Source organism: Heptranchias perlo, chromosome 8, assembly GCF_035084215.1.
Source record: "Heptranchias perlo isolate sHepPer1 chromosome 8, sHepPer1.hap1, whole genome shotgun sequence".
Lineage (NCBI taxonomy): Eukaryota > Metazoa > Chordata > Chondrichthyes > Hexanchiformes > Hexanchidae > Heptranchias > Heptranchias perlo.
In genome coordinates, this window is record NC_090332.1 from 15,396,681 (window position 1) to 15,410,581 (window position 13,901).

At 41.3% G+C, this 13,901-nt stretch overlaps 1 protein-coding gene across 1 annotated transcript in view; it reads left to right on the top strand.

Moving 5' to 3' along the window:
- ryr2a (ryanodine receptor 2a (cardiac)) overlaps positions 1-13,901 on the top strand; it is a 471,729-nt gene that overhangs the window by 202,240 nt on the left and 255,588 nt on the right. The window contains exons 28-30 of the mRNA XM_067988444.1: positions 126-285; positions 8,936-9,083; positions 12,784-12,992. Coding sequence (XP_067844545.1) covers positions 126-285; positions 8,936-9,083; positions 12,784-12,992 — 517 coding nt within the window. The remainder of the gene's footprint in view (positions 1-125; positions 286-8,935; positions 9,084-12,783; positions 12,993-13,901) is intronic.

Below are 13,901 nucleotides of genomic sequence, written 5' to 3' on the forward strand. Positions count from 1 at the left end.
TGCTGTCAGGATTACATGCACACATTTTAACATTGCAAACTGGTTTATGTTGTTGATGCACTGAACTTTACAGTGACAACACAACTGAAAATGACTAATGAGAAGTACTGTGTTTTTTGACACAGCTACCAGCTACCGAGTGGCTACAAGCCAGCTCCTATGGACCTGAGTCACATCAAATTGACCTCAACGCAGGAGGCCATGGTAGACAAACTGGCAGAGAACGCCCACAACGTCTGGGCCAGAGACCGCATCAGACAAGGCTGGACATATGGTATTCAGCAGGTGAGCCATATCGTGATGGTTTTGCAATGGATGTCACATCCTAAGTTACTGCCTTGAGGGACTTGGTGCTGATTAGACAGAATGGAAGCTATGAAAGTTTCAATAGCTTTTGCATTTTTAATGAGCTCATTTCCAGCTGAATATGAGACTGCAGCACATTTGTGCACCTTTCAGGCTGTAGACCTGCTGCCATTGTAGAGACAGCCATTCATCTTTCACATTCCTATATGCTGCAGAATGGCCTCGGTGGATGGGAAGTGCGAGGGTCAGGTCTACAGTAGCTAGACTTATTTGCCTGTGTAGTTTTAAAGTTGTAAGCAGTGACCGTCCCCTAGGGGCCATTACCTTCTCAGTGGTATAGGCCAGCAACAGCAAAACTATCTATATTGGCATGTATAAGATGGGCACAGGTGCATCAGTCACTCATAGTGCTGCCAACTAAAAACACACGGATGGAAAGCTGCTTTGGATTCACGCTATTGTTGGGGCCAGTGCTGCACTTCAGAAACGGGCTAGTACATGCCACATTATTTTACAGATAGGCCCCAAATTTCTGGGAGTCCTGCTCTGCTGGTGGAAGTGCGCTGGAGCCAGGCTCCCGTCCTCCTGCAGCCTGAGTCATAGAGCCTGAGGCAAGTGGCCCATGCGCAGCAGAGGTGCCTGTCTTGACTGCCGGCAGGAAAATCAGTCTCCCCTGGTGCAGTCATGAATGTAACTCACACCTGCTCTTAGCTGTCTTCAATACTGTCGGGCTTAGGGAGAGCCTCATGGACGTAATTTCCAAGAACTCACACAGACACACTCCTAAAACAGTCTCTGGATGTAGCGGGGTAGGTGATTGATTTTCTTATTCCCCCTGACCAGAATTTGGGCTAGAGCTTCCACAGGGCAGAAACCTGATCTAATTCAATGGCAGAACAAGCTTGAGGGGCTGATTAACCTGCTGCTGTTTCTCTGTTACCTATGTTCCTTGGAATTTCAGCTCCATATTTTATTTATACGCGAATTTACTTTGTTTCTCAGCAATTATTTCCCCCTTCCTTCTGGAAGATGTTTTATAGGTGCGTGTTGCATTCCAATACCTCTCCATCTGCCATTGTTTCTGTGTGGGCCATCTAGAGTGTTGACTAGAAAGGTCTGAGTCTATCCTCACTTGACAAATACACATGCTCACTTTACAGCAGGGTTTGCTGGATAGACCATCTAAACTCAACATAGACCTAGGATCAAACCTGCACCTGCTGGTCTGTGTAGCTAAGTTCCATACTAGTCGGCATAATTATTAACTAAGTCATCAGAAAGCATTCTTTCTTATTGCTGCACTGTTGTTGCATTATTCCTAATGACTTAACTGATCATAATGTGATTTTGTCCTGATTAGCTGTGATTTTTATGGAGGATTATCAGTAGCAACTAAAAAGCTACAGCTGTGATGACCTCATGCACAATGACACCCCTTAATGTAGATTAAGTTAAACCATTGTAAAATGCATTGAACTCCAGGTAACATTTCAGTATAAAGACATATGTTTCTCTTAGTATATATGAAAATAAAAAATGGTAGTCGGAGGAATGGTTGTGCTGATGACTCCCATGTACAGTAACGTCAACAGGCATGATGGAGTTTTTGAGACTGATGGGCTGAGAGCAGAGGGATGACACAGAGGTAGATTTCACTACTGCCAAAGAAGTACAAAAAAAGCTTTTACTTTGCTGAGAGGAGATTTTTGCAGAGAATTATTTGGCAGTTGGACCTCCGTAATTGATACTGGCAAAGGGTCATTAGGTCACAGTGTCTGTGAGCAGCAGGTTCAATGCAATAACATCTGAATGATAGAAGTGCTGACAGTTATGTTACTTATCTGGTTTTGTTTGCAAATACAGAAGATTTTTTTTAAGAAGTTAAAGTCCCAACTCTCTCACTGGCTTAATGGATAAATGCATCACCTGACGAAGGGGGAAGCCTCCGAAAGCTTGTGAATTTAAAATAAAATTGCTGGACTATAACTTGGTGTTGTAAAATTGTTTACAATTGTCAACCCCAGTCCATCACCGGCATCTCCACATCATCACATATATGGAACTAAGATGAAGTAGAAGCTGGGACCAACAGTAAAGTGCCATCAGAGAGTGAATGGTGGTGATCCCCTAACAAGTACTTGTGATCTCCTGCCCTGAGATCACAACCCAAAGGTTGAGAACTGTGCATTATTAGGCTAGACATTCCCCTGACCACTACATTAAAAAAAATAAAATGATAACATGAGAAAGTAGGAAAAAGGAAAGACATCTTGATAGATCTGGCTTACCACTTCATGTATAGAACTTGCTCAGACAATTTCCACTTCCATGATTTCAGCCATGGCTCAGCTGGTAGCATTCTCGCCTCTGAGCTGGAAGGTCATGGGTTCAAGCCTGGATTATGTGGACATTCAAGTGACAGTATAAATAGGATCAAGGGTCAATTAGGTGCATTTCTGAAGAGAGATGCATTTGAGGAATATGGTGAGAAGGCATGCATGTAGATTAGATATTTATAAAGCAGGCCAGGCTAGTTGAATGCCCACGACCTTCTGAAGTGACTTGAGCACATAATCCAGGCTGACACTCAAGTGCAGTAGCGAGGGAATGCTGCACTGTCGGAAATGCTGTCTTTTGGATGAGACGTTAAACCGAGGCCTCGTCTGCCCTCTCAGGTGGACGTAAATGATCCCTATGGCCAAATAATCTGTTTTTTAGTAATGTTGGTTGAGCGATAAATATTGGCCAGGGAAAGCTCCCCTTCTGTTCTTCGTATAATGCCATGGGATCTTTTTTCATTCACCTGAGAAGGCAGATGGGGCCTCGGTTTAAAGCCTTATCCGAAAGACAGCACCTCTGACAGTGCAGCCAGCACTCCCTCAGTACTGCACGGAAGAGTCAGCTTGGAATATATACTTAAGTCTCTGGAGTGGTGCTTGAACCTTCTGAATCAGAGGTGAGAGTGCTACCTCAGCCAAGGTTGACACCATTCCACTGTTCATCGGTGAAAATGAATGAAACCTGAGACCACCTTGAAATATGGACGTCATAGGGAGATTGATAAACAAATGAAAACCCACCTTTGAACTCTTCATGCCAGAAAATGATTCCTGACATTCCCATCAATGCACTCAGCTCTGGGCACAAACTACAAAATTATAAGGAGAATTTTCTTGTTCTGCCACATAATATACAACAGTAATTGATTGTAGATGAGTTACCAGGGAAGTACATTCAAGTGACAGTATAAATGGGTTCAAGGGTCAATCAGGTGCATTTCTGAAGAGAGAGCAATTGAGGAGTATGGTAAGAAGGCATGCACGTAGGTTTGACCTTTATAAAGCAGGCCAGGCTAGTTCGACGTAATGTCCTTTACCTGCTCCTAAAAATGATTATGTTCAAATTAATCCTATATGTATTTTTTGAATTCTACCAAAGCTGCTTTGTATGGAACTATTTTCATAGGGTAGACATCAGTGATATATGCGGTCCTTAAGAGTGAAATTAGAACAGAAGCTCAGATTTAAATGTAGGTACGGAAATTAATATGCAAGAAGTACTTTGATTAATTATACATATTAATACATACTGTTGCGTTAAAATAAGACTTTTCATATATATGAATAAAGTGTAGTATTTCAATGAAGCAAGCCATTTATCTGGCACAAAGAAATCATTCGGACACAGAAAGTACCTTCAAGATCACAGTTTAAAGGACTTGAAATATTAGAATGATGTATGTTACAACTTCATATGATTAATCCCCATTAAAAATACACTCTATTTGATTAAAAAATGTATTATAAGTCATCCCCTATTGCACTCTGTCAACTAACTAGAAGGGCAGTAAAAATTTATCTAGTACTGTGAAGAATTACTTTTGCATTTTATGACATTTCCCATTACGTTGAACAAAATAAAGTACAAGCACATCTGCCTCTGTGACTGAAGTAACGTAGGCAAAACAAAAATCATTCCATTTCACTCTCGCCAGTGCCTATGTGAGTCTGATGCTAGCTCCATTAATCCCTGTGGCAGCTTGTTCAGGTTGAATCTAGTGATGGACAACCTCAGACATGCCTCTGAGCTGAACTTTCTGGCTCATGCTCAGTTTGTTGCCAAGACTGCTGTCTTCCACCTCAGAAATATTGTTAGAGGAACCCTCATCTAAGCCTTTATCTCTTTGAGGATCATTTTATTTCATGCCCACCTTGTTGAGCTGCACTCCTCTGATCTAAACAAACTTCAGCTAATCCAAAACTCTGGGGCCTGAGTCCTCTCCCACCCAAAGTATCACACGTCCCATTACCCTCCCTCCCACCCCACTCCGTCCTTGCCCAGCTCCACTGAATCCCCGTGCCCCAACAAATTGACTTCAAGATTCTCATCCTTATTTTTCTTTCCTCCATGGCCTTGCCCTACCCTATTTGAGTGATTTCTCCAGAGAGCTCCCTCTGTGGTCCACCCTGGACTCCAAAGGGGTGAAGCTGAGGCGCTAGATAGCTGCATGGGGGATTGCTGGTGGCTCCCGCCCAAAAGTTCAAACTCTACAATTAATTGACCTCCTTTGTAAGAGGGCTGAACTAGAAATTTTGTTGGCAACATTTCTTGGATCTAGGTCTGGAAACCCTGGTGGTCCCCACTTCTGCATCTAAATTGACCTTGATGCTGGATTCTTCCGGTGTCCAGGTTACTGGGCAAAATGGAGGCGGAAGCCACGGGAATTCCGCATGAGAAAGCTCTGCCCTTTGCCCCGCCTCCTATGATGTCATGAGCTATGTTTGGGCTGGAGTTTTGCCCAACACATGTCCATGTGAATATCGGCAGTGGCAGCTTTTCTGGGCAGAGACTTGACATTTCTAGGTTCTGCCCAATTTTCTGGCCCTGCTAGGCAGCTTGTGCCTGATTTATCCATCCCCCATTATGCCAGAGATACAAAGCCATTATTTGTTCATTTATTCATTTGCTGTCTGTGGGACCTTGCTGTGCACAAATTGGGTGCCACGTTTGCATACATAATAACAGTCACTACACTTAAAAAGTAATCTATTGGTTGGAAAAGGCTTTGGGATATTCTGAAGATATGATAGGTTGCCATATAAATGCAATAGTTTAGTTGGAAAGCTGATTTAATAAAAAACTTCCCCTATAACTCCACTAAATCCAGAGGCCTAGACTAATAATCCAGAGAATGTCGGATTATCTTAAAAATCCAACTGGTTCACTTATGTCCTTTACTGCTGTCCTTACCCAGTCTAGCCTATATGTAACTCCAGTCCCGCGCCAACATGGTTGACTCATAACTACCCTCTCGGTTGTATCAAACCACTATCATCGGTTCAAGAACAAGGCCCACTACTGCCTTCTCAGGGTAACTAGGGATGGGCAATAAATGCCGGCCTTGCCAGCGACACCCACATCCTGAGAATGAATAAGAAACTAACTGTAGGATCTGTCTTCACAAAATGTGGAGGAAAAGGCAAGCTCATAATTGACTTAATTTTAGGAATTAACATACACACCACAGCATAGTACGCATCATTCCGTCATTCCTCTCAAGTTTCTTGGTGCAATCACATTTCAAACAGGAACCTTATTTTGTCCCCATACATGCAATATTTTTAATCTACAATATTTTCAGGTGGTAGTTTCAGAGTTAAATACTCATCATCAATTTACTTACAAACTGAAAAAGCAATACGCTCACTGTTCATTTATTTCACCCCTGTTAATTTCACAATGAATCGGTATACCATACATCACAGAATTAACATGGGGTTCTCTTGATCTCCTGCCGTAACTTAGTTAGAAGTTCAACGGAATCACTGGAGAAATGGTATAAACGACTTAAAGCGGCCACTTAGCTGTTTCTCTAAGGGTTCTGCCGATCTTTCACTGAAGTTACGGTGAAAGATTGGAGAACCCCATGAAATTCTCCCCCGTCATGCATTTTGTTTTGTTCCACATTAGACCTTAAAGAGGCTAAGGGGTATTGTGGTGCATCACAGTGCATAAGACCCTCCAAAAAATCTTTTCCAGCATCAAATATTCTCATGTCTGGTAATGCAGACTTACTCCTACACTGTGCAAAGTGATCGAGCACCACTACTGTAAGAGTGTCATAGTTTCACCCCTCAATCCTTAAGACCTCACACAACAATTTTGCTGAACTCGCGCTGTTTCCCTGCAGTGCTAATGTTGAGAGTAGAACTGAACAGATGGCACTTCTGTACTCCCTTAACTTTGACCCCTCACATCCACGCAAAGAGAAGAATATTTTATACTGTGGGCTGAATCGCCCAGAGCATGAATGAACATTTATTCCATGATTTTTTAAAACCGTTTCAAGACCCTATATGGCCAAAATTGTGATTTGAAAAGCATTTGTGAGCTGCAGAAAATTGTGTGTTACCAAATTAATGTTGCCTTGACAACCATGCAGCAATCATTTTCGAGTACAGACCACTATTTACATGGATCACAACTGAATAGTTGCTTAGAAACCAAGGTTGTAGCCTAAACAAGAAACCGATCTCTGACTCCTTCCATTGGTAAATATCTCCTGGACTCCCACACTCACCACAGATTCCTCTTTATCTCTAATACGCAAAATGATCTTTTGATAGATATTAGACAGAAAGTAAAGAAAGCTAGTCGTCTTCAGCATATTGTGAATGAGAGAGAAGGTTCCTGGTATCCCATTTATAGCTCATTAACAGATTGCAGTGAATCTCATGCTGGGATGTCACAGTATACAAAAGCAGGACATATGTATCCTCCAGAAGGATGTAACTAGCTGCATGACCACATTGAATTTTCAATGCATGGGGTTGGTTGTTAGAATGACTTTGTTGGGTTAATTAGGTACACCACTCTAAACAACTGGAGCTAATGTAGCTAATATACCTAATCTTTCTCACCGTACCAGTTGCCACAACAGCGCCAGGTCTACAGTGAGCCTCAGGACTTGGAATTCTGGCTTAGGGAGATCCTGCCCCTTATTCCATCCCCGGTCTGTCATTTGCCTTGTAGGAGTTGGGGACAGAAGTTCTTGACTGATTTTCTTTATGATTTTTTTAAAAATTGTTTTTACTGAGACATTCACCATACTTAACCAAAGTATTGTCAGTCTTAGTGCACCTGAAATTTTTCAGGCCCCCTCCACGTGCTCAGAAGGACGAAATAACTGGAATCATAGAATCATACAGCACGGAAGGAGGCCCGTTGTGCCTGTGCAGGCTCTCTAAAAGAGCTACCAATTATTCCCACACCCTACTCTTGCCCCATAGCCCTGCAAATTTCTCTGTTACAATTATATACCCAATTCCCTTTTCAAATTTACTATTGAATCTGTTTCCACCACAACGCACCAGCACTGGAGACAAAGTAGGTACAACACAAATCAACAAGGTACAATCTTTGACATTTCTGATTGCTTAGTTCAGTGCTGCTGCCTTTTTTCTATTGGAGATGTGAGAGCTAAATTCAGGAAACATCTGAACAATAGAGTTGCAAGATTTTTGTTTTATCTGGTGGATTGTGAAAGATGCTAGAGTTTGGTGAAGGTTATTTTTGTTGAGGTTGGTGAATAATAGTGTAGTTTGGCCATAAAACTGGTGTTTTCATCCTTAAAGTACCCAAAACATGCAGCCTCAAAGCTAATTTTCTGATCTTTAATTGAAGGTTCACATTTATATTTTCATTGTTTCATTTAAAAAAAAAGATATTCCCCCCTTTTCTTCCTTTCCTGAAGGCCTTGACGCCTTCAATACCTTGTCCAAGTGATCATTCTTCATGAGTGAGTCTAGATAGTAAGTGTTGGGAGGCTACATATGCATTGGGGGGGGGGGGTCATTAAAGCATGCACACATTCCAACAGGAGTTCCTGGAAAGAGATCGATAATGGAAATCCTGGCTGATTTTCCATTCGCCAGCTCAACGTTGAAAAGGTTAATTTGAGCTGCCTTATTGCAAATTCAGAGATCAGCTAACCCTCAGCATGAATCGGAAAATAAAACTAGGACTTTCTGGTCTGTATGGTTGATTTATATGCTATCTGAACCAACAAAGAACCCCCTTTCACCTTCCTGATGGTCTCCCTGTGACATGCGCTTTCTCCAGCTGAATGTTCCATTCACAGTGTTCCACCACTGCTGCTTTAAAACAGGCTGCTGGGAATGGTGGAAGAGCAGCTCAGGATGATCATCAATTTTTCTTGCCTCCTCACAGTAATTGCTTTCTTTCTGCCTAGTGCCTCACCATGCTGACATGAGTTGAGGTCAGGAGTTTGTTTGTGAGAAAATATAGGTACAAATACATATCCAATATCTGCATGGTGCAGCACATTGATGCTCCAGGGTTTCACATAATATAAACGTTTATCTTGTTGCCTCGTGTAGACTTGGGAGCAGATTGGACATGACTATAACTAATTTGCAATTAATGCTTATCAGACATCACACCTCTCAAAACCATCTCCCTGCACTGAATCACAGTTGAACAACTACTCTCCTCTCCAACGTAAAAACGAATTACTGAGACTGACATACATGCTACCTAACCCTAAAAGTTACTATGGGCAGCAATTCTGTTTTTTTTGTTATTCCTTAATATATTTATTTTAATACAGGATGTCAAAAACAGAAGGAACCCTCGTCTGGTTCCATATACCCTTTTGGATGAGCGCACAAAAAAGTCTAACAAGGATAGCCTGCGTGAGGCAGTTCGCACACTTCTAGGATATGGATATAATTTAGAGGCACCAGACCAAGACCATGGTACGTCTCAACTCTTTCTTTTTACACCTAAGATTAGATGCCAAGACACGTAATAATAGAAGACGATCAGCTGTGTCTTCACAATAGAAGCTGGTTAACCAAATGCTGTTACGTTTCATCAGTGTTTTTTTTTAACCTGTTATTGCCTCTTTCTTCACTTCTCTCTGTACTATACACCATTCCTAAGATGAGAAGATGCCATTCTTGCTCTTGAGTTGAATGTTAGAAGATGTCCACAGAATATGATTTTTCTTCCTTACCTAAGGGGAAGCATGTGCCATCCACTTCAGGATCCCCCCTCAGCAGGGTCAAAATCAGGAAGTTATTATGAGAGGACTTGAAAGTGAAAGCCAGCAGCCAACCGATCCATGATACATCAAAATTTCTGCAAACTATACAAGAACTGTATATTGGATAAAATTAACCAAATGACAGATTTTCTTTCGGGAACCTATGGCAAAGCCAAGTGCTGGATGGATATTGGTAGCTACCTTTGATACAGATTTGGCACCAGTTGTACTCGCATAAGTACTGGCCCCAAGTCCAAAATGCAGCCCTGTGATTTTTTTGCTTTTTTTCATTACTTCACATTTATGGAAGAAACTAAATATGAAAACTCTCCAGTGTAACACTATTCAAGCAGGCTGACACACTTTCTGATCACAAGGTAACAAAGATATCTTCCTCATTAATGAAGTAAGGGAATGAAATTGAAGTTACATAGTAGTTGACAGAGAATCTTGCTCAGAAGGGACTGCCCTCTAATACAGAGGACTCATTTCAAGGAAAATGTCCTTGCCTGCCTTTTGTCTGCTAAAGATGTTTAAATACTAATGAGATTCATGTATTAATGCTTTTATGCAAAGGAATATAGCGATAGGAGTAGACCATTCACTACCCCAAGCATGTTCCACCATTCAATCAGATCATGGCTGATCTGTAACTCAACTCTATTTACCCGCCTTTGATTCATGTCTCTTGATACTCTTACCTAACAAAAATCTATCAATCTCAGTCTTGAAAATTTCAATTGACTCAACAACCACAGTCTTTTGGGGGAGATAGTTCCAGATTTCCACTATGCTTTGTGTGAATAAATGCTTCATGATTTCATTCCTAAATGGCCTAGCTCTAATTTTAAGAATGTGGCCCCTTATTTTGGATTTCCCCACCAGAGGAAATAGTTTCTCTGTATCTACCCTGTTGAATCCTTTTATCATTTTAAACATCTGGATTAGATCGTCCCTCAGCCTTCTAAACTCAAGGGAATACAAGCCCAGTTTATGTAACTTGTCTTCATAATTTAACCCATTAAGCCCTGGTATCATTCTAGTGAATCTGTGCTGTACCCCCTCCAAGGCCAGTATATCCTTCTTGAGGTGCGGTCCCAAAATTGAATGCAGTACTCGAGGTGGGGTCCAAACAAGGCCATTCACAACTGAAGTATAACTTCCTTCCCGTTGTACTCCAGCCCCTTTAAGATCGTGGCCAACATTTCATTCACCTTTTTTATTACTTTTTGTACCTGTGCACTAGCTTTTAGTGATTTGTGTACATGAATATGTACTAAGAACTAAACTAAAGTAAACTTTTTTTTAAGAATATCTCCTTTCATAGGAAGAAGAGAAGTACTAATCAAAAATAAGAGAAATGCTTACTTGTAAGATGCTGTTCTCCTTTGTCTTTTTGTAATGGCTCAAGAGAAAAAACACAAATATTAAAATTGCAGTAAGTAGAACATTTGAAAATAGCAGAGAAAAGTTAAAACTAATCTGAGATAAAAAGGAATAGCTTTCAGGAGGAAACTACCATGTATGGTCCCTAATAGCTCATTACCAATGAAGAAATAGCAGGGAATAAGATGGTTATAAATACATATTACCAGTGTACCAGCTATTATGGATATTAAGAGCATGTGCAGTTTCTATAACAGTCAGTTTCCCTGCCATTAACTTAAAATGTTAATGTGCATGAAACAGAAGTATGTCTGTAATTGGAACTGCTGTGCTGACCTGCTTGCAGAGTGGAGCCTGTTGTAACAGACTAATTATACATGTTGTCGAGTTTGATTCCAGCATAGCTTGCAGTCTGCTATACTGGTGGATGACCTGCTCTTTGTGTTTCAAAAGCTTTACCAGTTATTTCCAGCTCTCTACCTCAAATTGTTGTTAATGATTATGGGAAGGGGGAGCTATTAGTGACTGGTTTAAGTCAGTCAGGCTCTTACACCCGTAGTACTTCAGATACATTTACATTGCTCATTAGACAGTTAGACACAATTAACCAACAGCCATGTAAAATATTTTTTTATGCCTGAGATTTTTCCGCCCAAGTAACCTAACCAAACAAATTTCGAAATGATATGTACAAAGTATCAGGAGGATGAGATGTTTTGTGTTTTTCTTTTGGGGGGGGTGGGGGGGTGCACGGAATGAAATTTTGTGCTGCTTATATTGAGGGATGCTATTCCTGTGCACCTATGCCACACTAGGATGAGTTACCAACCCTCCTGGATTGGCCGGCAATCTCCCACAACTGAGGATTGATCTCCCGGGTGCTGCTGTTAGCAGCTCAGGAGAAAAGTACTTTCTATTGGCGGTTCGTGCCTGCGTACTGCTATAGTCCGAAGCTGCACTCTGCGCTGCTATTGGTAGATAAATTCTAAATCCATCAAAAGCTGTTCAAAGAACAGCTTCCAAGCCTAATTCAAGCAAGTATAGTACATGTAGTAAGAATTAATAGGCAGCATCAAGTTTCATCCATTAGGAAAAGGAAGAGAAGCTCCCTTTTTTTTAATCCTTCATTCCTCACCTTCTGTAGCCACGAGTCCTATTCTGATCTGATCTGTCGGAATAAGGTACGGATTTAATTTTGTGGAGAAATTACTTTTATACTTGTGCTTTGCACTGATAGCAATCCAGCAGATGCAAGAGGGTCTGGCTCACTCTCGTATAGTGCTGTGGGCTTGGATTGGGGATTAATGATACTTCAGCAGTTCGGTTGCTTTCATGCTTGTGAGGGATAGCTTGTATTTGACACTGCCTGTGATCAGTTGAGGCATTTAGTACAGTGCAGTCTCTTTGTAATAGACCTGTAATAACAATGTGATCCTGCTTATATTGCTAAATATTGATCCTTCCCAGGAGTCTTAAAAAATCCTTTTTTGTTTTATGTTAATTCTTTGCACAAGAAACGTTTGGGGAGACAGGAAAATCACAGTGCGAAAGAATCCCTGTGGTGGTTACGTGTAGCAAAATCTTAAATGGGTTGATGAAAACTTCCTCTGCTATTTCTAGCACAATTGCAAGAATGCTATGAACGAGCAACAGAGTAAACATTTAGCAAAGTACCAGCACTGACAGAAAAGTGTGACCCAAAATTGGGACAACAGGAAATAAGCTTTGAGGGCAGGTGGCCTGCATCCTGCGGAATATTTTTTAATTATAGATAATAAAAAGGGTGATCCTGGAGGTGGCCACGTGCTCAAATGTCAAGCCTCCAGGAATACATCTAACTAGCGTTGTCAACCACAACACTAGGTACTGGGTTGACTCTTGAGGCCTTTATAGCCAATAGACAGAGGAGACATTCATCCCTTCAGTCCGTATGAGGTTGTTAGGTGTATTTAAATCACACTTTTTTCTTACTGAAATGTGAAATCATATATTTCTTTGTGTGTGTTTTAAAAAAAAAATTGTAGCTGCAAGATCTGATCTGTCGAACAATGCGGCAGAGAGATTCCGCATTTTCCGCGCTGAGAAAACCTATGCAGTGAAAAGCGGGAAGTGGTACTTTGAGTTCGAAGCCGTGACTGCTGAAGACATGCGCATTGGCTGGACCAGACCAGGCTGCCGCCCGGATCAGGAACTTGGGACGGATGATCAGTCCTTTGTTTTTGATGGTTTCAAGGTTCGTATGCTTTTAAACAGACAAGTCAAAGACTATACGCTCTGAGTCGATAGGAACAGAAAGAAATAAAAATAATCAGATAAAAGTGCATTAATCACTTTACTCTCTATATTTCAATAGTCTTTTGCTGCTGAAATATTATTTAGTACCTGTTGTGATTCACGAACACTGCTGTGCAAAAAAGTTGAAGCTCATAGAATTGAGGGCAAGTTATTGACCTGGTTAGGAAATTGGCTGAGTGGCAGGAGACAGAGGGGGTTATATTCGATAACCCCCGAAACCGGGTGCAGGCATCGCGGTCTGCAATTAACTCACGCCGGTACTTCTGTCGCAGGCAGGATGTGACTAGTGGTGTCCCACAGGGATCTGTGTTGGGGCCTCAGCTATTTATTAACAACTTAGATGACAGGATAGAGAGCCACATATCCAAGTTTGCCAATGACGCAAACATGAGCAGCATTGTAAGCAGAGTAGATGGAAGCATAAAATTACAGAGAGATAGTAATAGATGAAGTGAATGGGCAAAACTGTGGCAAATGGATTTCAATGTAGGCAAATGTGAGGTCATCCACTTTGGACCTAAAAAGGATAGATCAGACAACTTTCTAAATGGTGTAAAGCTCGAAACAGTGGAGGTTCAAAGAGACTTAGGGATCCATGTACGTAGATCATTAAAATGTCATGGACAGGTACAGAAAATAATCAAAAAGGCTCATGGAATGCTAGCCTTTATATCTAGAGTACTAGAATACAAGGGGGTAGAAGTTATGCTACAGCTATACAAGCTGGTTAGACCACACCTGAAGTACTGTGTTCAGTTCTGGGCGCTGCACCTTAGGAAGGATGTATTGGCCTTAGAGGGAGAGCAGTGTAGATTTACTGAAATGATAGCCGGACTCCAAGGGTTAA